This window comes from Peromyscus californicus, unplaced genomic scaffold (assembly GCF_007827085.1).
Source record: "Peromyscus californicus insignis strain IS unplaced genomic scaffold, ASM782708v3 Scaffold_5__1_contigs__length_169319896, whole genome shotgun sequence".
NCBI classification, from domain to species: Eukaryota; Metazoa; Chordata; class Mammalia; order Rodentia; family Cricetidae; genus Peromyscus; species Peromyscus californicus.
Window position 1 is genome coordinate 153974278 of NW_026294573.1, and position 25820 is coordinate 154000097.

General features: G+C 37.3%; 1 protein-coding gene and 1 pseudogene across 1 annotated transcript in view; one reads left to right on the forward strand and one right to left on the reverse strand.

The window, feature by feature from the left end:
• Positions 1-25820, reverse strand: part of Cnbd1 (cyclic nucleotide binding domain containing 1) — a 376362-nt gene that overhangs the window by 151110 nt on the left and 199432 nt on the right. The window contains exon 5 of the mRNA XM_052716755.1: positions 4267-4412. Within this exon, the coding sequence (XP_052572715.1) occupies positions 4267-4412 (146 nt within the window). The remainder of the gene's footprint in view (positions 1-4266; positions 4413-25820) is intronic.
• On the forward strand, positions 20665-21585 carry LOC128096117 (heterogeneous nuclear ribonucleoprotein A3-like; annotated as a pseudogene).

The following is a 25820-nucleotide window of genomic DNA, read 5'->3' on the forward strand; positions in this document are numbered from 1 at the left end:
TACAACTCAATTACTTTAGGAGGGAAAGGAAGTAGCTTTAAATGTCTTGTTTTTAAGATTTCACATCTGAAACAGTTCCTAAAAAAAGACCTATGTCTATGTCTAAAGTTCTGGGCTAGAGGTGATTCAAAGCAGCAACCGATATGAGCAAGAGCAGGACTCTGGCATGTGGAACCCAGAACAATGTCTATTGGAGATGAATTACCAGCCGGATGGCAAATGAATACTTTCACAGAGAAAAATGACATAAAGAGAGACACTTTGTAAAAACTAAGGGACTGGAGTCACAGAATAAAGAATGAATGTAGTTTTCAAAGATTTTAAGGGATCAATCTTCATGAAAGGATTTCCTAATTAAATCATCCCTTTCTTGAGGTGTCTGGATAAGAATAATATTAAGGAAAGTTATGTTTAGACAAATTACAAAGATTGCAATATTTAAATCTGTTCCTTCCTATCCAAGCCTGTTACAGAAGGAAAAGATTAAACGAAAATTTATGAATCTATTTCATAGCAATAAACATAATCTGCGACTGATTTTCCTTTTTGACTTATTGCAAAAATTTAAGCAGAAACTGGACTTCATGTTTTAAAAATCGGTCTTCTCTGGGCTAAGATGTCATATGGTGCTGTCTTCAGCTTCTGCAGCAAGCTCACAGACATTCTGGGATCCTGAAGACCACCATCAAAGTACAGTAAGAGCTGTGCTATTGTGTAGGTTACCTGAATAAAAGTATTTCTGACTTACTATATTTTCAGCTGGTGATGGGGTATTGGGACACTACCCATTTAGTTGGAGGAATATTTTCATTTAGTTACAATTAAAACAGTTGTATATTTATAAATATTAGATTAAGAAATTAGTTATTTTATTCATTCTTGAAATTATGTAAAACAGCTTTAAATCCACAAGTTATTGTGTTTGATCTGTACATTAACTTTGTTACTGTAATATTAGTCCTTTAAATATTACTGTAACTATTGGATGAATTTCCAATAGCTCTCAAAACTGTTTTGCTATTTTTAATACATAAGTCTTGCAGTTCTTTGGCTAAATCTATTCCCAAGTAGTATGCCCTACTGTTGTTACAATTGCTAATAGAACAGAACCTACCAACTTTAGTTTCAGATTATTCATTGCTTTGCATGAATGCTCTTTTCTTTGTGGAAATATTTAAAGTATTTTTATGACAAGTGCTTCTCAACTTATGATAAGGTTACATAAATTAAAAAAAAATAAGTCAAGTAAAAACTGCATTTAACACACCTATCCTGTGTGCATAATAGTTTTATAAAACAGTTTTATAAAACTGCAAAAAAATCCCTAGGCTGACTGGCAACTGTTTCACACTGCCTCTGTGGAGCATCATGCTATAACATCATGCAATCTATCTCTAGTCTGGAACAAGATTGCAGATCAATACCTAATGCATGATTTGTACTGAGTACCATCCCCTCTGTCCCTTATTTTCAGTAATTTTGATAGAGTTAATATAATTGATCTTTACATATGGTAATTTTATAGTAAATAATATAAGATAGCTTGCTTAATTCCCTCATTACTTAGAAACATTTATATGTTTCATTTACTTCAGTCATAATATTGTTTCCTTGTTAATAGTTTGTTTGCAGAAATTGAATGTATAGGAGGCTATATGGATAATGGTAAATTTAGGAAACCTCCTTAAATAATGCAGCTCAAAAAGCCTAATGGCCATATAAAAAGACCAGAAGGCACAAACAGCTGTGCAGAGTTGCACTAGAGAAATGAGCCTCTGTGGCAGATTGAAAGTCTGTAGCCTGGGGACTCGGGGCTGCATGGGGACACACTTTAAAAACACAGCAGACAGAGAGGAGCACACACATGAATAAAGCAAATGGAGAGAGCAGACACCTAGATCGGCTTTTTTCTTAAGTTGGATGAACAAAGAGAACTACAAAGGTTGTGTATCTAATGAGCTTACACTTTGATAGGGAAACATCTGAGCTGCTAGAACTACATGTCTTAAAAACTCCAAAGGATCTGGATATGGGTAGGTGAAGAAAAACACAGGCTTATAAATTTTTAAAGAACTACAAGATGCAAGTTGAAATTCTGTACATCATATAATCAAGTAAATCTTGGTGGTAAAGTATTTATATACTATTGGAATAAAATGTTTGTTCTCAATTTGAATGTAGAACTTTCATGAAAAATATAAATCTCTAATTACAATTCACATGACTCAATTTATTGTGAGACAATTAGCCCGTCCATACATGTAGAAGAAATAGAAAATTATTTGCTTTTATTTCTCTTTTTTTTTTTTGGTTTTTCGAGACAGGGTTTCTCTGTGTAGCTTTGCGCCTGTCCTGGAACTCACTTGGTAGCCCAGGCTGGCCTCAAACTCACAGAGATCCGCCTGGCTCTGCCTCCCGAGTGCTGGGATTAAAGGCATGCGCCACCACCGCCCAGCCGCTTTTATTTCTCTTATATTAGCTTTCTTTACTCCAATGAAAGCCTGAGCTATCTGATTTTGTAATGGGAAAGGATACGTATAGCCCATGGTAGGTACAAATCAGATCACATATCCCATTTGTTTGGCTGCTGGTAACATTGTGGGGATACACTGTTGTATGAGTGACAATAGCAATCAATCAAATATCCAACAGGAGCAAAGAGGGCAAGGTTAGCAGGGCCATGCTTGCCACTATATCATGATTCCCTACAAAAACTCAGTGAATGGCACATATATACCTTATAGCCAAATCATCTAAAAGAATCATCCAGAAGGACCCACCTCCCAGAAGTTCTAACACCTCCCAACACCATTAATTGAGCTAAAGCTAGACCAAGTCTTCAATCACAGTAGCTTGTGGTAGAACATTCAAGCCACACTCAAACCATAGCAGCTCCATATTCTACTCCTCTACACTAAGGCAACAAAATATTTTAAGTGTATGTACATTTAAAATTTCATTCTGGGTCCGCTTATATTTTTAAATATATTTAAATATATATACATGTATGTTCATACATTTATATTTTTGTAGATATTTGTAAGTTTCTACTGTTATACTTTTATTTACTACCTTTTGTATATATATATATATGGATGTACATATATATGTACATCCATATATATATATACAGACACACACATATGCATACACGTACAAGTAAATTCTTTTCAGTCAGTGCCTACAGTTCTATTGAACTGATGATAGTCAATCTTTTATTGAAGGGCATTTAGGTTGTTCTGATACTTTTTACCATTAGAAATACAATTTCAGAGTTTATAAAACAAAGTAGTTTTTAATTACTATCCTCAAGCTAATAGCAAAACAATAGTGAATATTTATTCCTTTTTTTCCCTTTAAAATCATTTTAATTGTGGCAAAACTCTTTTGATTTATTTTCTGTTGCTTGACTCTAATAAATGGAACCAATTATGATAGAAAACCATTGGGGCAATACTCTGAAAATATGTAAATCTTTTCAAAAGTCATGAATCTCCAAGATTCCAATTCAGTTTTAAAAGTCAGGTTCCTGATCAACTACTTTCCACAATCAGCTGTAAACAGGGAGCCAGTTCAGAGCAGGACTGAAGTGGATTTAAAATGCATTTGCAAGCCGGATTCCTCTGTGTGATGTGTTTATGCCTTAGGGATGCTCACCTGCTAACAATAATACTACCTATCACCTTGTTTGTATAAGGAATAATAAAGGAATTTCCATGGCGCAAAGAATATGTCTTGCATGCCTTCCCTTCAAAGATTCAGATGCATGAATTTCTAATGAACTAGCTCCTATATCCATTGTAAACAGTGTAAAGATGAATGTTATGTCTACTGAGTCTTTTCCCAATATCGAGGGCACTGTCTGGACTAGACAGGCAAGCACTTTACCACTGAGTATTCAACTTCGAAAGACAGCACTGGGTTGCTACTAAATTTGTACTGCACTTTGCTGTCATCAATAGATTGTTGTAAATATAATTTAGGCCCTATCCCAGACCTGATAAACCAGAAGTCGACAGAATTAAGCCCATTGTTACTCAGGGGGTACTATGATTAATTTGGATATTTATTCAAAGTACAAGTTCATAAGCATAAGCTACAAATCTTACTAAAGTATCAGGTGTTACTTCAACAGCTTTCCTTAAAAGAAGACTGTATCCAAACAGTGTATTTTAGCATGCCAAGTGAAATTATAAGCATTTAACAGTAGCCACATTGAGAGAGGTATGCATTTCATTCTGCTAGATGCCCCAGATTAGTCAGTACCTGTGCTGCCTTTGATCCAGGTTTCAGAAAAGACATTCTTACTCAGGATTTTCAGATGCTCGTCACTGAGCTGAGAGGCTAACTCTGGAATTTTCTTCAACATCCTCCACACAACATTGTGTTCTTGGGCTGTTCTGTGAACTGGCCTTAGAAAAAAATGAAAGAGAAATTATAAATTCAGAGACCACAGTAAGTAAATAAATAAATGAATGAATGAAAAGAAAAGAAAAGCTAACATATTGGGGAACTTTAAATTTCCAATTTTTTATTTTACTTTTACTTAGAGTTATTTCAAAAGAACTATAAATAAACTGCATTTGGCTTATTAATCAATTTTCAACATTCACGCTCCAATATTAAGATGTGCCATGATGCCTTAAACTTCAGTAGAAACTTAATTACAGTTAAAGACTGTCCTTTATTAGCAATAAAGAACGACTATTTTTAGGTATTAACTAAAGAAAACTTTTTTTAACTCCTACTTTTTATACTTGATCCTTAACAGTATCTATGTATTATTAAAGTTGGGTAAAAATGAAACTAATTTAACTCTGAATGATTTATAATTTAAATGAAAAGATATATATGTAATTTTAAATGAAACATTGTTCTCACATATTGTGCATGGTATTTATATGTTTATAAGGGGATAACATAGTTGTTGTACATTAAACTGAAGAATATTCAGTGGTTTCAACCAATTTTTAAGAACAATATGAAAAAATTGTTTAGTTCCAGAAAAGGAGCTTATGGTGTGTGGCAGGCCACAAGAATATATATTAGAGATTCAGCTGTGTATTAAAACTATACTTTGACTGGCCATGGGTCTGTCAAAAGGCAAGCCATTTATTATGAATATTTGGTGTTACCAGTTTTTGATATTTCAGCTGTCTTCTGTATGAAATTATTGTGTACCCAAATATTCCCATACCAATTGGCAAACAGTTCAGTTCCTCAGACCTGCTGAACTTCTAGGTAATTAATTCCCCTGCTGAGTTTAGGAGACAAGCAGGCAGAGACTCATAGTTTTGTTTCTTATGCAAATGAAGCCCAGACCATCCCCTTGCCTTGAGGCCTAGTGGCTCTCTGGAGCAATTGACTGAGAACAAAAGAGGTTTTTATGTATCAAGACGGAAGGTAGAGAACCACTTGGCCAGGGGAAGGACAGATAGGCATTTTCTGTAGAGCAGACAGAATGGCATGGCCAGGGAGAAGAGAAGAACACAGAGGTAATGTAGATGGTAAGGCAGAACTCTTGAGCCAGGAGTATAGAGCAAGTGGAGATGGAGGAAGAAGAAACAGACGATGTAGATGAAGTGGGAAGCATAAGAGCTCAATTGTTAGCTGGACTTTGAGAGAACAGTAAAAGAGAGGACAAAGGGAAACTGACTGTCAGGACAGAAAAGAAGCTATGTAGACAGGATTTCATCCCACAGAAATAAAGTAGAAGGACAAAGAACTTAGCTCATCTAGAGTTATTCCTGCCCTGAATGTCTGATGGAGCTGAAGCTGTAATAGATAGAATTTTGTCTTGGAGAAATAAAGTTAATAGACATAAGAGCTTGGTGTACATAGATTTTTTTCCCCCTCATATATCCCATGCTGGATGTAGTGAAATCCCCAGACCCTGGGTAATCCATAATGGTGCCCACACCACATGAGTGGTTCTTTCAGTAACAATGCCACTATAGACTTCATGGGCTATAGTAGTTTGGATGAAAATAGCCACACAGGCTCAAACATTTGAACACTTGGTCCCTAGTTAGTGGCTGTGTGAGGAAGGATGAGGAGGAATAGCCAGGAGGTATGTTACTGGGAGCAGGCTTGGCATTGCCAAAGCCTCTTGGCATCCTCAAATGTTCACTCTCTGCCTCCAACTTATGGTGTAAGAGGTGAGAGCTCAGATGGGTCTGTCACTGCGCATTCACTGTGCCATCATCAACTCTAACCCTCTGGACCCATAAACCCAATAATCCATTCTCTTTTTATATGTTCCCTTGATCATGGTGCTGTAGCACAGCAATAGAAAAATAATTCATACATGTGCTTTTAGACTTATATCTTCACATACTTATCTCTTGGATGATGATATAAATTGTCTTTCTGTTGTAACTCTTACTCAACATATTCAAAAACAGTAGCTAATACCTTGAGAAACTATCTTTAGAAAACTGGCTCTGTATTAAATATATGTCATTTTTAAATATGTACCCAAGATGTAGCAATTAATAATTAGTATTAGAAATCTAGCAATATAATATCTAAAGCATAAGATATATATCACTGGAGTCAGTAAGATGACTCAGCAGATAAGGGGTTCTCCCAAGCCTGAAGACCTAAGTTCTGTCTCTGGACCCCACCTAGTAGGAGAAGAAAATCAAATCCTGCAATTTGTCCTCTTACTCCAACATGTGTCAGGCCATATCCTTCAATACAAAAAATAAATATATGTAAAAATAAATTTAAATATGTTATTAACTTAGTGATCATACAGAAGATAAGTCTGTTGTGTAAACATTCATTATTCTCCTATAATAAAATAGAACATGAACCAAGTGCTTAGAAAATTCACTTCACTGAACATGATTGCATTTAGTGTGCTTAGTATTGCTAGCTTGAAGCAATGGATCATTACACAGTGAAGGGGACCAATTTTCAAACGTGAGTGGAAGGGAAGAGAAGACAGAAATGTGAGGCACGGTTACAAAAAGCAAGTGCTTCCTTGATCCCACTTAGCAAGAAAGAGTTGAACATGAGAAAGACTTGGCTATAAAAGGTCCATTAAGTCTTCTTGGTTAAATAAACGTGTCTAACCCTATGGCAAAGGCCTAATGAAAAGTTCTGCCTTCCCATCTAAGTTATTGATCCAGAAGGCCTTCAGGGACAGCTGAGTACAATAGAAGGAGCAGACAAATAAACAACCTTAGAAGCAATGTCTCCCACACAGCCTTGGCTTTGGTTACTGGCAAGTAGATGATGCTAGAGATATATAGATACTTTTATATATTTTAAGGATGATTTGTATTGCTAAAATATCCAATTTTATAACCTAATAAGCTTGTCAGAAATTGAACTTTCAAACCATAGCACATTGTAGGACACCTCACCTTCAAACAAAACACTTTCTCCAATGCCCTAGTTAGATTTATTCACTGGAATAAGAGATGAGAGAAAACTTCCCATATAGTAAAGACAAAAGGTATTCTTTCCCTCAGGATCCCCTCTCCCTTGACAAAAAAAAAAAAAAATCCAAAATCTAAATTTAAAACTGATAAGACTATTAGGGCAATGGTTTCAATACATCAGCTCACGGAAACAGCATTATTTTCATGAACTAATACCTTCAGTGTGATTCCTTTTCATTATTTTTTCTGAATAGGCTGTTAATGATAGGTTGCCTTACCCTGGTCCCACCATGGTGCATGTGTAAGACGAAAACTGCTTTTTATGTTAGTGTACCAGAAATTACCAAACTGGATCTCATTGGAGAGCAGGATGTATGCCCAGGAGCCACAACTTTGAGATGTAGTCCTGAATGAAACTTTTAGTTGTCTTTTGGTGAAAGAATGAATATGTGTTAGAAAAAAGACTATGTACAGATGGTTGGTAGCTAAAGAGAGAGAGAAAGCCTTGAAGACACCAGAACTATCAAATCATTGATTCCTATTGCATCTAGGCATTTATTGAGTTTAATTTCCATATCCCCTTTGACCATGTACCTGAGTTCTAACCAATAGGAATTGAACAGACATAAGAAGAATGGCTTATTAAGTGGTCAAAATTTTAAAGCATTCTATAAGAACATATAAAGAATGTGTATGTTCACCTAGTAGATATAAAATCATGTGTGTATACATTTATATGCTTATATATCAAAATACATGAAGAGCTTATATAAAGCACATATATTCATAACAGTGAAATCTATGTGGGTACTGTGATATACCTGCACATAGAAATAGAAATAGAACCTCATTCATAGTACTATGCACCAAATAGTCTTTCTGAAGGTAAAGTACAAATATGCTTCTATTCAACAAACAGAAAAGCTAATAATATAGCACATTTTGAAATGATTTGTTCACAGTTCCATGTTCTGGGTTCTGTTCAGTGACAGAACCCAGGAACAATGACAACAAACTCTCTTTTTGTCTCTCTGTCTCTTTCTCTTCTCTGTCTCTGTCTGTGCCTCTCTCCTCTCTCTCTCCTCTCTCTCTCTCTCTCTCTCTCTCTCTCTCTCTCTCTCTCTCTCTCTCTCTCTCTCTCTCTCTCTCACACACACACACACACACACACACACACACACACACACGGATTTTTGTCGGTCCTGAGCTTGTGCAGATCTATGCATGGTATTACAATTGCTCTGAGTTCCCATGTGCTACTCTGTTGTGTTTTAAAAACACTGACTCCTTGTAGTCATCCCCCAACTCTGGTTCTTCCACTCTTTCTGTCCCGTCTTCAGTTATGATCCCTTAACCCTGGGGAAGAGGTATGACATAGGTATTGCATTTATGGTTGAACATTCCATAGTCTATTATCCTCAATACAGTGCCCAGTTCTAAGTCTCCATGTTAGTTGTCATCTACTACAAAACAGAAGCTTCTTTGATGAGGGCTGAGAAATATACAAAAGACCAAAATCTACAGGACAGAAAGAAGTCCTAAGAGGAGAGTTTACGGCACAAAATACCTTCATCAAGAAACCTGGGAATATGCATACTAGTAACTCAATGATGTACCTGAAGGCTTCGGGGGGAAAAAAAAACAAAAACAGATGTAGCATGAATCTTAAAGAGTTCTTATTAATAAAATCAAACCCAAGGCCAGTTATTGGGGTCAAATGCTGGATGGTCAGAGAGACAGAACAAGCCACAGCTATCTCACCTGGCCAGCTTCTCAGCTGGCCTTGTTTCCTCAGACTGGAAGCTTCTGTGTCCTCATCCCAATGGCTCTCAGCTGAACTACTGCTCCAAATCCTGAACGCTTAACCAGCCAAATGCTTAACCAGGCAAATGCTTCTAGTTTCTGGTCCTCACGCCTTTTAAACCTTTCTGCTTTCTACCACCACTCCCTGGGATTAAAGGCTGCTTTCTGGGATTAAAGGCATGAGTCACCATGACTGGCTGTTTCCAATGCGGCCTTGAACTCACAGAGAGCCAGAGGGATTTCTGTCTCTGGAATGCTAGGATTAAAGGCGTGTGCTAACATTTTCTAGCCTAAGTATCTTGTGGCTTTTCTGTTCTCTGACCCCAGATAAGTTTATTAAGGTACACAATATTTTGGGGAACACAATACCACCACATTTCCTCTCTTTTTGTCTAAAATTAAAAAAGGCTTATAACTAATACAAGAAAAACTATCCAATAAGTATATACAATATATACAGCCAAAAATTACATTAATGATGTCTAGTCCATTAACATTTGACAGATTCAGATAAAAACTCCATTATATATATTAACAATGTCCAGTCCAGTAACATCTGATAAACTCAGACCAAAAAATTTTTCATTACTTATATTATTTAAAACAAGTAGTTCCTTTTTAAAAGTAGATTCCATAATCTCCCTTTTTATCTTATCATATCCATATTCTCTCTTTTTTCTTTTCATAATACATTCAGTAGTCTACCTTTTGTCATTTTTATATCTTCCCCTTTTCCTTCAGTGTAGATTCAGTGATCTACCTATTTATCCTATTATTTCTTTATCAGTTTTCTCAGAGTAGATTCGATGATCTATCTCATATCTATATTCTCTTTTCCTTTCTGCTTTCTAGGGGTGAAGATATCTTTAGGGAATCTTGAAAAGAAAAAAATTTAGGTTAATTGTCAAGTCTTGTATCATTTGTCACAAGTTCTTGTTCGAGTAGTCTGTCAGGTTGGATCATCTCAGCTAGTCATCTCGAAATTGTCCTGAGCAGTCTTTCCATGGTGTTAATCAGCTTAATGGCTTTACCATAGTCCATGTGGAATCATCATTGTGAGATCCTGTCATCCTTTTGAAGATTTCAAAGTCACTGTTAGGCGTGGTCATGGTTCCCTGAAGACTTTTTTTTTTTTTTTTTTTTTTTTTTTTTTTTGTGCCTCCTCTGTGGTTTGGAGCAATCACAGTCTGATAAATGTCTGTCTCTCGGAACCATGAACATTCTTCCCTAGAACAGAAACTCTTCACAGCAATTTCTCCCCACCATTTGTCTTGCCAAACTTTTCCAAACTGACCTTTGCCGATGCTTTCTTGTAACACGATGGTCCTGGCAATTCTTCTCTGAACCAGCAGCAGTAAACCCTTCATCCCAGGTAGCAGCATCATCGCAGTTACCAACACGATGAGAAGGAGCTGGCAACGTGGAGCAGTAGCCACTGCTTCCATGGTCCCACCACTGTTTGTGGCTCAGTCCGGGCCAAAGCTTCTCCCAAGCCTCCTAGGCCGGCCTCAAACTTGGGATCCTCCTGCCTCTGCCTCCTTCAGCAAATCCTACCAGCATGCGCCACCACAACCGGCCAAGTGTAGCTCATATCTGAGCTGGGGCCCACAAGGCCCACAGGCAAGTAGCTTTTTTCGAGAATTCATACCACGAACGTTGGGTGCCAGATGTAGCATGAATCTTAAAGAGTTCTTATTAATAAAATCAAACCCAAGGCCAGTTATTGGGGTCAAATGCTGGATGGTCAGAGAGACAGAACAAGCCACAGCTAACCTCAAACAAACAACACCCAAAAAGAATAAAAAGACAAGAAGTGATCATCAAAAACAGTGTGGAATTAAAGACATAGAAACACATTGATCAATTAAATGAAGACTTGGTTCATTGCAAATATTAGTAAGATTGACAAATCGTTAGCCAAATTAACTAAAAGAAAAAGGACCTAAATTAATAAATTCAGAGATGAAAGGGCTGGAGAGATGGCTCAGCAGTTAAGAGCACTGGCTGCTCTTCTGGAGGACCCAGGTTCAGATCTCAGTAATCACGTGATATCTCACAACCATCTTTATCTCCAGCTCCAGAGTATCCTAACTCTCTTCTGGCTCCATGGACACCAGGCATACATGTGGTACACACACATACATGCAGACAAAATACAACTATACATAAAATAAGAATAAAAATTAATATATATTTTTAAAAATCAAAGATGAAAAGGGAAGTACCACAGCAGACATTGAAGAATTACAGAAAATCATAAGTGCATACTTTAAAAACCTATATTCAATTAAACTGAAAAATTGAGGAAGAGTTTTTTGTTTTTCAAGTTTTATTTGTACTTTCAACAATATTTCATAGTTTTTAGGGTTCAGGGCTTATGTTTTTTTTCCTAAATTCCTCCTGAGTACTTTATACTTTATGGTCTGTCTTTGAAGGTGTTCGGTGTTAGTGTATAGAAATATAGTTAAGTCTTAATCATATGCTATACTTTGTTAAGCCTGTTTATTATCTTAATTGAATCCACTAGATTCCTTAGGATTTTCATACCAAAGATATAATTTGTAAACAAAGACAACTTACATTTTCTTTCCTGGTAGATTTCTACTTCTTTCTCACAATCAATGTTCCTTGATTAGACATCTATTATAATGTTGAACAAAGGAGCCAGAATAGATATTCTTGTCTTTTCCCAGTTTTAGGGAGGAAATAAAAACCAGCCTATTCAGGGGGTTTCAGGTAAACTCTGAGGCAAAACACATATTTCAGAATTTTCTTTGCTAGTCTTTTCTGTCCCAGCATGGTGTGAAAGCTGGAGGCTCATTAAGAGTCACAACAGATAGCTACCCCATCTCTGTCTCTTCAATATCTGCCTAAAGCAACATCATCTGAATTTAGCTCTCATGGTTAACCTTGGCACCCTCTCTTTGTACTCTAGTCCTCCACATTCACAGCTATACACACACGACCTAAGTTTTGTAGAACTTTTTAAGTCTGTTGACTTCACACTCAGCTAGTTCTTCATACTTCTTGCTTATGAGACTGACTACTTCAGAGAACACCTCTCATGAATAGAAAATTGATTATGGTTCCTTTACGGTTTCTATACTATAACATTATTTTGCTTACATTTATTCAGATGTATAAAGGGAATGAGGCATTTGCATTTTTCTAAAACTGCAACTAAAATTAAAACTGATTTAATCTTTCTAGTAACTTAATCTACTAGGATGAAAAATAAATAAAAAACAAATATCCTAGCCGGGCGGTGGTGGCGCACGCCTTTAATCCCAGCACTCGGGAGGCAGAGCCAGGCGGATCTCTGTGAGTTCGAGGCCAGCCTGGGCTACCAAGTGAGTTCCAGGAAAGGCGCAAAAAGCTACACAGAGAAACCCTGTCTCGAAAAACCAAAAAAAAAAAAAAAAAATATCCTTCCACTATCTATTAACAATATTATACCTTCTGACATAAACAATGCCTGTTGTATTTAAATGCTAAAGATTCACAAAATTTAGCTTCCTATACTAGGTGATTGACATGGACTGTACAAGTACAAGATAAAAACTGATATAACAAACATTAGAAAAAAAATTAAAAATAAATCTGCTGAAAGTTAAAATTAATAAAAGTAATGCAGTATTTTTCTGGGTAGATGATAAATCATTCAAGTTTTAATTATTCAGTAATTTGTTGTGCTTTTTGTTCTCTTTCAAAAAATACATTTGTACTGTTTTTAAAGGATATATCTTAATTATTTTTAGTTCCTTGTATGCAGGTCTGACCCAACAAGTTCTGTAACCCTACTGCCCTAACTCAAATAACCCTGCTTATTCCCAGTTATTGACAATCTTGAAGTCACTGTTGTGAAGACTTGGCTATAGTGGCCCAGTGTCTAGGAACCTGACTTTGCAGTGGTTTGCCCTGAGATAAAATCTTGCCTATAGTTTATTTTCTTTGTGGCCATGATAAGTTATTTGTATATGCAATTTTCCCACCTTAAAAAGTGATTGGATTATGAAGTCCTTCTGGCTTCTGATTTTTATATAGTGTGAGAACAAAGGTGTAGAATTTATCGATGCTCAATTAATTAAAATGGAATATGAATTCTAAGAGACGTCTGCATTACACACTTGAAAGCTATAGTAAGCTAAATAATATCCCATTCACAAAAGGCAAAACTTTAAAGATTTTTTATTTTTGCATAATTTATATTTTTAATATGCTATCATATATATCTTCCAACATATATTATTTTTGGCTAAAACAAATATGAAAATTATATGCTTATCCTCTTCCCATTTCATGAGTTTTCCCTAGAGTCTGCAGTTTTTTGTGTGGTGTGTCCCTCTCCCCTGCCTTTTTAGATGAACTCCAAACTGGCTGTTCCCAAGAGCAACCTTTTGTTACACCTAAAATCAAACCTCAGTCAGAACTTTATGTCTTGCCAACCTCAGGCTGGCCACTCTAATGTGGCTCTCTGCTCAGATCGGGCTCATTATCAATTAGACTGTGGCCACACCTGGCCTGAATTCAGAATTTTTGATTTCCAAGTCCTCATCAATTTAATAACTTCACCAGAGAAAACTGCAAGAGGTGGTCTGAGGTATCCTGTGTCCAAACCTTCTTCACCTTCAGGGCACAGCTCTCCCTCTGCCAAACCTGCACAGCACACTAGACTTTACTACTCTAAAAGCCTCCCTGCAAAGAATCTTCTAGAACTTCCCAACCTACTGACCTGCATGCCCTGCTTCTACCTTCTCCAACTTTGATCCTTTTCTCAACCAATCCCTTTTATGCCCCTTAACATCCTAGAATGGACACTCTTGACCCTCATTCACCTACCTTCCCCATTCATACTTCCTTCTCATCTCTCCAAACTCAGAATCCTCTCTTCTTAACTCCTTATCACCCTCCTTCATCCCTATTCATTTATTCCTTCAAGGACCTGCATCCCACTCCCTCCTCTCCAGCCATGTCTCCAACATCCTCATTTACCTCTCTTCTGCTCCTCATACTCCTATACTCATAGCCATGTTTCCCATGAGAGAGAATTATATAGGAAAGAGGCCCTGGGGGAGGGGCAACTCAGCCCTCGGCTGGATTCTTCAGGGTAGAAGGCTCAGTAATCAAGCCATAACCTCTAACAGGTAGGGACTGAGGGATGCTGGGAGAACTTGGCAGCCAGGTCCACCTTTGATATGTTAAATAGGTGCCTCAAACCCTTTATTCCCAGGGTTTGAAACTTAACAATTTCATTGAGGCTGTAACCAAATATACCATTCTAGACATAACCACTCCAACAGAGGCCCGCCCTTTTCCTCCAAGTCCAGTTCATTAGCCAGTCTGCCCTTACATGAGCCACAAACTCAGACAATTAGAAAAGGGACATAACTCAGAAAAGTAGGCAGACCAGTGCCATAGTATTCCCTGAAAGTGGAAGACAGCATCTATGTTGAGAAGGGGTATCTGGGAAAGAAAATTACATTATTTCACTTAAGGGAAAACACTGGCCCCATCTCTTCTCAGGCAGCTGGGAAAACTAGGTTTCCACCTAGAACTAGAGAAATATCTTTATCTTTTCATATGTTAAATTAAATTTCAAGGAATGGCTAAACTGATGTTTATGTTTCCAGTGTAACCAGGGAAACATGGTAGAGTCTATAGCCTCAATAGCGTGAGGCTACTGCTGCAAGACCAGGCCTGAGGAAATAAATCAAGGTTAAAAGGAGAGAATCAACTCCTATACATCATCTTTTGACTTCACACATACACACACACACACACACACACACACACACACACACACACACACACACACAAACACACCAAAAAAAAATTAGTAAATAAATGTCATAAAAATTAAAAATGTGATTATCTCTCAAAATGTCATTTTTCCTCCCCCTGAAGATCCCCTTTTTAACCTCAAAGACTTTCAAATAATTCACTATAAATTACTTCCTAGAATGTAATATTCACTTGAACCGTTCTTGAATCACTAGTCATTAATATGCACATCACTTTGTCTCTGACTCTCTTTTGAATTTCCTCATCAGTCAAGGATGAATGGACAGAATAACAATTGATTTTATTTGATCATCCAAATTCACAGGACAAATGCTGAACACTATTTGTTCCTCCAGAATTGGGATTTGGTCATTCACAGTGTGGAGACATTGGTGGGGGGAACAGCATTCACAGTGTGGAGACATTGGTGGGGGGAACTCTCTTTGTCATTCTCTACACAGATGGAAATGGAAGAAATGAAGACATTGACTTTAACTCTCCTTTTTTAGTCTTTTAAAAATCAAACTTTACTTTCAAGATTTAAAAGTAGACTACTGTGTGTGTGGAGCCAAGAAAGCCCTGAGTGAATGTGTAAGGAGCAGATCAGGTCCTGAGTGAGCATGCGTTATTGACAACAGCCAATGCCCTGGACCCCGGGGAGTGGCAAACCCTTCAATCCACCAGGTCTGGCTCAGAGAATCAGCAGAACCTTCCTTGCACCAGGTGTGGATGTTGACCGACTATAGAGAAAGCACAGAGTGCAGCTTCCTCCCTAGTCCTGAGACTGCCCTCCTACAGAGACCTACTGAGCCTACCTAACTTCTCCTCCTTGTGTTATACATAATAAACGAGCTGAGGTTCTGGGCCATTGCAGAGTAGGTGCCCTCCATCAAAGTGAGCACAAGCAACCCATCTCAACTTTTCTCTAAGTGTTGGTTCTTCAATGTCTTCAAAGTCATTTCTTCATTGCCACATTGCCCTAGTCACTTTTACTGGACCATGCTGTGCATGACACAATTCTAGTATTTCTAAAATTGACAATTAACTAGATGTTCCTACACCCACACCTCTTGCTGAATGTGAGCCCACCAACTCCTGACTACCCAAGTCCCCACTTCTCCACATTGCCCCATGCCCCCAGGAAGTAGCCAGAATTGAAAGAGTACCCAAAGAGTCTGGAATGTTCTGGTGGAACTCCTCTCCTGTCTCTCTCTTTCCCCAAACCCTGCCCTGTCTGAAGCCCACCAAACACCAATCAAACTGCACCCCAGAAAACAGACACTTGGTTGTTTGGTCTCTATTCCCCATCTCCTCTCTGGGAAGCTAGAAAATCATCCAGGAGCACTTTACCCGTTAAATTGGAGCTTTTTCTAATTTGGTCTGATTTGGATTGCTACCTTGGCAGAGAGGCTTATCAGGGTGCAAAAACTTTTCAAAAATGTCTTCCTGGTTGCCTGGAAAGGCTGCCTGTTTTTTGTTTGTTTGTTTGTTTGTTTTGTTTATTCTTTTTCATTTTCTTGTGGAAGGAAAATAATTTAAAAGCCAAGCTTTTGTAGAATCCCATGTTATTGAAGAAAATAATAAGCTAGTATTGCATCTAAATTTCTACAAGGTTCACCATTGAACAAGTTGCAAGTAATTTCTCTACATGTTTGTCGTTCCAAACTTGCAAATTTTGAGACTCCTTCTGACTCACCAGAGATTCATGATCATCTTTTACAAACGTTAGGGTGTTTTACAACAGTCATGTCAAACATGTACGAGGGAGTTCAAACACACTTCAGATTAACCTGTCACCCCACTTCCAGATTCTTCCTAACTACAATACACAAACTAATCATGTATCACTGTATATATAATACATACTCTATATAGTTCATAATTGATATCTAGTAAAGATTTTCTACTTTCTTTGATATTTAGAAATTTGAAACAGTTTTGTTTTTTCCAAGACACAAAAAATGATTTCTCAGGAAGAGAAACTGACAGGTCATTTTGATGAGAATCATATTTATTCTCCATTTAATCATATTATTTTTTAATTCAAAGAACATGACTACATGTCTGATTTAAAACATAAACAGCAGTTTCCACCTACATTTATGATTTCTAGGTCACAAAAAAAGAAAAGACCCTCTACATTAGTCTAAGCTTTTGTGCATTTTCAGTTTATTTATGAAATGATTAAGTTTCAAAGTCTATTTTAAATATTAGAATACAACAAAGAGAATAAAAGGTACAGCCCTTGCACATTCAACTTAAAGTTCAGAGAAAAAAGTCAAACATTAAGCACAATGTATGTAATTAAAGTGATGTAAAAGGCAGAAAATCGTGTGAAAAGTAATAAAATAAACACAACCTATGTAGAGTTAGAGTCACATACTCAAGAAACTTACAGAGAAGAAAGCCCAATTTGGTTGGGAACAGAAAAGAAATTGGATATAAAATGAGCCTAAAGTAGTATGGGAGGAAAATCTTAGAGGGCATTGTAAACCCTGTTGAAAGTTTTGAACTATGCTATTAGAAAAGATAAGATCATCCCAGGACTTCACTGTAAGGCTCAACTGATCTGGCATACATTTTTCAAAATACTTGCTGGCTACATAGAAGAGGATGAACTGGGATACTGTAAAACTAATATTCTGAGACCAGTTAGAAAGTTATTATAATAGACTATGTAATGAACCATTTTATCTAGTAGGTCCAGTTTTTAAATTAGCTTGTAATATATTTAAGGGATTTAATGAGTTAAGAAAAAGCAAGCAACTTTCCTTCCACCATTGGTAGCAATAATGTGGCTGGTAGTCGTGCAAAGAAGGGCTTTCTTTGTCAAGACAAATGATTTCAAACTTTTCCTTCAAAACAATCTGTTGTATTTGTGTTGACGTCTGACTATACTCCAGTCACTGTCAAAATAATGAACAGAAAAGTAAAATCCAAGAAATTCTCCTTTAGCACATGCTAGGAACTGTACCCTCATGTAAAGCTCAAGCCTTAGAAATGTGTAGACGTAATGTTAGTTTAGTTTTAATTCCTCATCATTTGTGGGGTAATATAGATAAAACACAACAAAGAAACAAAAGCCCACATGAATCGTACAGACAAACCACCTTGGAGAGAAGTACATGTGTGCTACTTACTAAAATACAGCTACATAAGTAAGTTTGAGGCCAGCCTGGTCTACAGAGTGAGTTCCAGGACAGGCTCCAAAGCTACACAGAGAGATCCTGTCTCAAAAAAAAAAATCAAATAAATAAATAGATAAATAAATAAGTCAATCATTTAATCAAATTGATATTTTGAAAATTGATCACAAAATAACAACATTGAGAATCTTTTGATCATGAACAAAAATGAAGGGATAAAATGTTATATAAAATTGTCAATAGATATTTCAATATTACTTCTTTGCAGGCAAAAAGTCTGGCATTAAAGAACTGATTATTACTAACTGTATCTATTTTCTTTGAGGATGCTAATTTCCCAGTGTTTTTAGCTATTGTTAAATCAAATAGGAGAGATCATTAGCTGCACATTTTCCTCCAACCTCTAAATAATTTTATGCTTACTTTGCTCTACTTTAATAATATTGTCATTTATTTCTTTGAACTCTGACAAAATGTTTTCTGCTTAGGTCTTTTCTTAGCTTGGCACACACACATACAAAGAGAAATGATCCCTTCTACTATCTTTGAATTCCTTCTTTTAGAGTTATTTAACCAATTTTACTTTCAATTCCATTGAATAAGACTATGTTTCAACTCTTCCTCCAAGGAGCAAAAATTAAATAGAGCCACTTTAAAAATAATATCCTCAAAGTAATTATTTTCTTTCAAATCCACATTCCCTTTTTAATAATGAGTTTGATAATGTCTGCTATGTTCTATCTATCTATCATCTATCTATCAATCTGTCTATCTATCATCTATCTATCTATTTATTCTTCTTTCATATATTACTTCCTGGGTGAGTTTCCCTGCCCTCTTCTCCTCCCAGCCACCCCCTCCATCCCTTGATCCACTTTTGCTCTGTTTTCCTTCAGAAAAGAGCAGGCCTCCCGGGGATATCAATCAAACATAGCTTAACAAGTTACAATAAGACAGACACAGACCCTCACATCAAGGCTGGACAAGGAAAGCCAGCAGGAGGAAAAGGGTCCCAAGAGCAGGCAGAAGAGTCAGGACAGCCTCAGCTCCTACTGTTAGGAGTCCCACAAGAACACAAACCTATACAACCATAATGTCCAATATGTTAAACTTTAATTTTTAGTGCATGTTATCATCATGTTATCTTGTGAATGTCTTATCTCTCCAATTGTAACAAAATTATTTCTTTTTTACTTTCTACATATATTGATTACATACGTTTTGATTGTCTGCTGGAGTCTTCAGTAATTTGTTTCCTACATAATGTATCTCAATTATTCTACTGGAGTATTTAGATGATTTTGTTGTGAAACTAATTTGCAAAGATTCACTTATTAATCTGTAGAAGAAATGTTACAAGTTCAGTAAAACCGTCTACTGCCTGAGTATTTGACCTTGGATTCTAAGATAATCCTGCATCTCCTGGATACATTTTAAAGGTTGGGTTGAGAAAATATGATAACTTCTCATTCTTTGCTGCTATAATCCTGTCCAAACTTAGACAGTCCTAAAATGTTTCTCCTGTTACTACCCTTGCCCAAAACTCATAAAACTCAGTGGCAACAATACAAATAATCTGATTTTTAAATTGGATGAAAGACACAGGTAGATGGCTTAGGGAAAAAAATTATAGGTTTACAAGTTAATAATTTCCTCTCAACAAAAGGTACATATTTAAATTAGCCAATAAATTTATAAGCTTTAATCAAGAATTATTTTTAAGCCATTTTGCTATTATAAGAAAACCCAGAAAACTAATTTTAAAGGATTAGAAAACTGTTTCTCGTAAGGCTTGGAGGCTGAGAAGCTTTGGCAATGTTTGCTGCCAGGGAGAATGCTTGCTTTCCTTCTGATGTGAACACAGCCTCCTCTGATGGGAAGTGGTGCTCCCTCCTCACATGGCAGAAAAGTGGGAGAGCAAAGAGGAGCCAACAGTCTCCCTCCATGAATCCCTTCATACAATGGCCCTAATTTATGAGAAGAAGGGCTTCCATGACCTAATTACCTTTGAAGTGCCACCCTTTCTGAATATTATCAGGGGATTTAGAGAGGCGATATTCGAGTCCCACCCATCCATCTCCTGCTAGCCTTCCGCCTCCCTCTCTGAGGCAGCAGCAAAGACCCATCCTGAAGCAGGGTGAACAAGCCCTCCCCAGCTGACGCCTGGAAAACTGTAAGGGAGCATTTCTCTTCTGTTTGTCTGTGATATTTCACGATAATACTACAAATAGACTAATGTAGCTTCTGCCTCTTTATAAATACTAATTTTCAACTTTATCATTTAAATTAACAGGGAAAACACCTGGAGTAAAATAATTATCAAAATTATTTCAGAAAGAGAAGAATCATTTTTATGCTAGCCAATTAAAATTTTGCCAATGTTAAGCAATCATAAAAAGCACTAATTTTCCAATATCAAAGAACAGGAAAATAAATCTCATGGTAATTTAATTTTCCACCCCAAAACTTAAATCAATTTTATCTTTTAAAATATCATTACTAGATATTGAACTCGAGTTGGAAGAGGTGAGTCCGGTCTCAAAATGGAGGTAAAACCGCCGCCCCCGGCCGCCCCCAGCCGGACTCCGGCCGTCGCCGGGGGCAGGAGGGCCATGACCCAAAGGAACCGGAACAGTTGAGGAAGCTGTTCATTGGTGGTCTGAGCTTTGAAACCACAGACGAGAGCTTAAGAGAACATTTTGAGAAATGGGGCACACTTACAGACTGTGTGGTAATGAGAGATCCCCAAACAAAACGTTCCAGGGGCTGTGGTTTCGTGACCTACTCTTGTGTTGAAGAGGTGGATGCTGCAATGTGTGCTCGGCCACACAAGGTTGATGGGCGTGTGGTGGAGCCAAAGAGAGCTGTTTCTAGAGAGGATTCTGTAAAGCCTGCTGCCCATTTAACCGTGAAGAAAATTTTTGTTGGTGGTATTAAAGAAGATACAGAAGAACATAATCTGAAAGACTACTTTGAAAAGTATGGCAAGATTGAAACCATAGAAGTTATGGAAGACAGGCAGAGTGGAAAAAAGAGAGGATCTGCTTTTGTAACTTTTGATGATCATGACACCGTTGATAAAATTGTTGTTCAGAAATACCACACTATTAATGGGCGTAACTGTGAAGTGAAAAAGGCCCTTTCTTTTTTTTTTTTGGTTTTTCGAGACAGGGTTTCTCTGTGTAGCTTTGCGCCTTTCCTGGAACTCACTCTGTACCCCAGGCTGGCCTCAAACTCACAGAGATCCGCCTGGCTCTGCCTCCCGAGTGCTGGGATTAAAGGCGTGCGCCACCACCGCCCGGCGAAAAAGGCCCTTTCTAAACAAGAGATGCAGTCTGCTGGATCACAGAGAGGTCATGGAGGTAGGTCATTGAGGAGACTTTGGAGGTGGTGGAGGTAATTTTAGTCGTGGTGGAAACTTTGGTGGAAGTGGAGATGTAACCAAATTTGAAATTGTTTTGTAGACCAATGAAATGACAATATAATCTCCCTCTGTGCATCCACATCCACATCCACTGAATCTTATGCTCAAGAGTTTCACGACACTGAGTTAACTAGTGAAATTGGTACTGTTTTAACAATTTCCCATTTTTTTTTTTCACTCTCAGCTGTAGGTGTGTATTTTCATTGTTGAGTGCCTTGTTAAAGCACATCTGACAAAATCCATAGCCTGAATAAGTTTACTCAATATCCAGAAATTTGCTTAGATTCCTGTGTTTGAAACTCTAGAGTGTTGTCATGTGCACTCAGTTACTCTTTTACTTATTAATTTCCTCTTTCATATTCCCTAATTACCTATGTGTTTTTTCCACCCTTTATTTCTGTAAACCACCTTACATAATTATTAAAAAATGTAGAAGAGATATCAGATTGTCATATAATGTCAATCTTCCCCATATTCTTTTGCTAGTAGAACTTTCTATAAATGTTGATTGTGTGATACCTCTCCTTCTAGGAACCAGTCTTCTCAGAGTACTATGAAAGAAGGTGACAGAACTAATTTCCATATTGCATGCACAAAACGCTGCTTTTACTATAATTCTTTTATTTTCTCTTCTATACTATTAAAGAAAATAAAGATGTAAAAGATGTAGATGTGACTTGTGTTACTCTATCAATTCAAGAATAATTTCCCAGGAACTGCAGAGTGACATAAAAACAGACAAATATAGTTCTTTTTGTTGTTTGTTTGTTTGTTTTTTGAGACAAGGTTTCTCTGTGTAGTTTTGATGCCTGTCCTGGATCTCACTCTGTAGACCAGGCTGGCCTTGAACTCATAGAGATCTGTCTGACTCTGCCTCCCAAGTGCTGGGATTAAAGGCTGTGCCACCACTGCCCGGCTAAATATAGTTCTTGAAGATCCTGGTAAAGTAGAGGTTCCTGCCAGCCCACATCCTTTTTTAGTGTCCCACGAAAGATAGAAATCTGAAGACGATATCACTCTATTGTAGTAGCTTTTCATTAGAGCAGATAAGCCATTCTCCAGCATAAAATTGTGAGTCATAGGAATGACACCCTTACAGATACTGAATTTCAACTTCACCCTTGCAGATACTGGATATTTACTTCACTCCTTGCATTGATAGTCTAGAAATTCCCATTTGTGTTAAGACAAGGTCGGGTTTTAAAATTCTACTTTTTAAAAAATTGTAAAAGGAATTTCATAGAATTCAAGAATCACCTCTTCTCTTGTTTCACATGGCTGTGCTTTATTGATTCCACCATGCAGGGATTTCATTACAGATTGATATTCTGACTGGAAAGGAATTTCTTCAAAGACTGTTGAGATTCAGAAGAAAAATACATGTGTTTTTTTCTGATGCATGTTCTAGATTACTGTGTGTGTGTGTGTGTGTGTGTGTGTGTGTGTGTGTGTGAAGAAAAGAGCAAAAGGACTGTAAGAGGGAAGGAAGAGATCTTAAGGGAGGGAAAAAAGAGAGAGTCATGAAAGACATATTACATGAAGTTCTAAGGGAGTACTTTTTGTTTGTTTGTTTGCTTGTTTTCGAGACAGGGTTTCTCTGTGTAGCTTTGCGCCTTTCCTGGAACTCGCTTTGTAGACCAGGCTGGCCTCAAACTCACAGAGATCCACCTGGCCCTGCCTCCTGAGTGCTGGGATTAAAGGTGTGAGCCACCATTGCTCGGCAAGGGAATATTTTTAAAGAGAATAAGGCTATTAGCAAAATGGACACAGAGAACAGGATCTAGAACAATGGGGAAGGGATGAATAAGAGCAAAGTATGAGAAAATCACAGTGGCATATGTATCAAAGTATCATAACTCATCACTTTGTATGATAAGTCAATTTCATTTTTTTGTTGAAAATAAATATTTTTCCTACAATATAATCTGATTATAGTAATGCCTGCCAAAACTTTAAGGCATTAAAGGAAGAAACTGAAGAAAATACAACAAGATGGAATGATCTCTCAGACTTAGGGATCTATCTGTAGGATTAATACAGTAAAAATTGCTTATGCAGAGGGCCTAGTCCAGTCCCATGGAAACTCCACAGGTGTTGGTCTAAATATCATGAGTTCCCACTAGTTTGATTTGATTGTCTCTGTAGGTTTCCCCATCATGATCTTGATGCCCCTTGCTCATAGAATCCCTCTTCTCTCTCTTCTACTGGACTCTTGGAGTTTGGCCTGGTGCTTGACTATGGATCTCTGCTTCCATTAGTTACTGGATAAAGGCTCATGTTTTTCCTTCTATAAAATGGCAATTAATGAGGTAATTCCACGTAGTTTATCTGGTACTTAAAAGAGTTTTATTTGGGGACAACTTACAACCAGTAGAGGGATCAGTTACAGGATCATGGACAGGTGAGATGCACTCCAAAGTAGTTCTCTGGAAAACTCTGACTTGGTCTGCAAATCAGCATCCAGGATCATGAGCAGCCAAGAGGGGCTCAGCATGTACACATCTCAGGTCTTATGGGTCCAAAGAGGCCGCCATGCCCCAGGGGCAGGTCATAGGCAGGTGTGGCAGTTACCTGCTGCCTCACTAGGGGCAGTGCTTCAAGGTCAAAGCTGGAACAGCTACATTTCTGAGGTAATTTCTGAAAACTATGAATTTATTTTTGCATATAAATATAAAATCTCATATTGTTAAAACTGTATTTAGAAATGGATTATTTTATTTTTTTATTTCCATAAAAATTATTTGGAATAGAAAAAACATTTCAACAGGATATAATGTAATCATGTGCATATTTATAAAAACTATGACTGATTAGATATACACAAAAGCATCTGTGTACATTCCTAGGAGTTGCATTTTTCTAGAATAGATCCTTTATCCCACAGGAGAGCTCCTACTATCTTCATTGGAAGGCTAAGACAACAGTTATATTTCTGTTACATCAGAAGATGTATCTGCCCGCATTTTGCAGACTTGCTTTGTAACCTCTGTATTTGTTACATATTGACAATAAAAGTACATTGCATAATGCATGTTGTAATCAGTCATTAGTTGGAATGGACCTGTGCAGCTATGTGAGCAGGATTCTTGTGGAAGAGGCAGAAGGAAGTGTCTAAGAACTGGTAGTCTGCCACAGCCTGGACACCTTCAAGGGAGGGGTGGACCTCAAGATTGCTGAAGAAGTGCTACACACATGACAACAGAAACCTCTGCATCAAGAGTACAACTATGACAAGACTTGTCATGCCCAAAAAGCAAAAAAAAAACAACAAAAAACAAAAAACACATAGATGGCAACATTTTAACCCCTGTCCCATCCCAGCCCTGAAAAGTCTCCTGAGGAAAGAGCCATAGCCAAGGGTTCAGCCCTTCACTGCATCACACTATATATAATACAATATGTTAATTCCATAAAAGCTAAGTAAGTATTTAAGGGTTATTATTTGGAAAACTTTAAGAGTGAAGTAAGCACAGGGCTGGAGAGATTGCTCAGCAATTAAGGGCACTTCCAGCACATCCACAGGACCTGAGTTCAGTTCCAAGCACCCATATTGGGCAGCTTACAACTACCTGTAATTCCAAGTCCAGTGGATCTGAAATCCCTTTTCTGGCCTTAGGTGTACACACACACATAAATAAAAACAGAAATGAATTTAAAAATGAAGTAAGCAATTTTCTTGGCCACATTCAACTCAGCACAAGGCAGTGGTGTTCACAGGATGTGGACTGAAAGATGAAACACTGTCAAGAACACAAGTCCTGATAGAGCCTGAGTCTATACTGAAGTAAAATTCAGTACAAACCATTTATATTCTAATACAAATAACATCCACCAAGATAGAAAAGTAAAATGACACATTCAAATCTTACCATAAAACTAAATTTGACAGCTTGCTCACTACTGAAGAAAAACAATTATTAGAAACTGAAAACAAGCTAAAGAATGAAATAAGGAATAAATGGTAAAAAGCTTCAAATTGTGTAAATGCAGATTTACAGGATGATTTTGCTAAATGATAGCACACAGCCTATTAGAGGATAGAAATGATCTTTTCTATTTTCGATACAATTACTTATATAACAAAGCAAAGTACTAGATTCAGAATGGCCATTTGCTCAGTGTTCACTCTTTTCACACTTGATATAAACCCTTAGATTGATAGCATTCCACACATAGAACTGCAGGCTCATTAGCCTAAGCATGGGCTCAGGTTACAAAGATTTCTAAAAATAGCAACTGAATACCCATTACTTTGCTGAAAAACCAGGGAGCTGC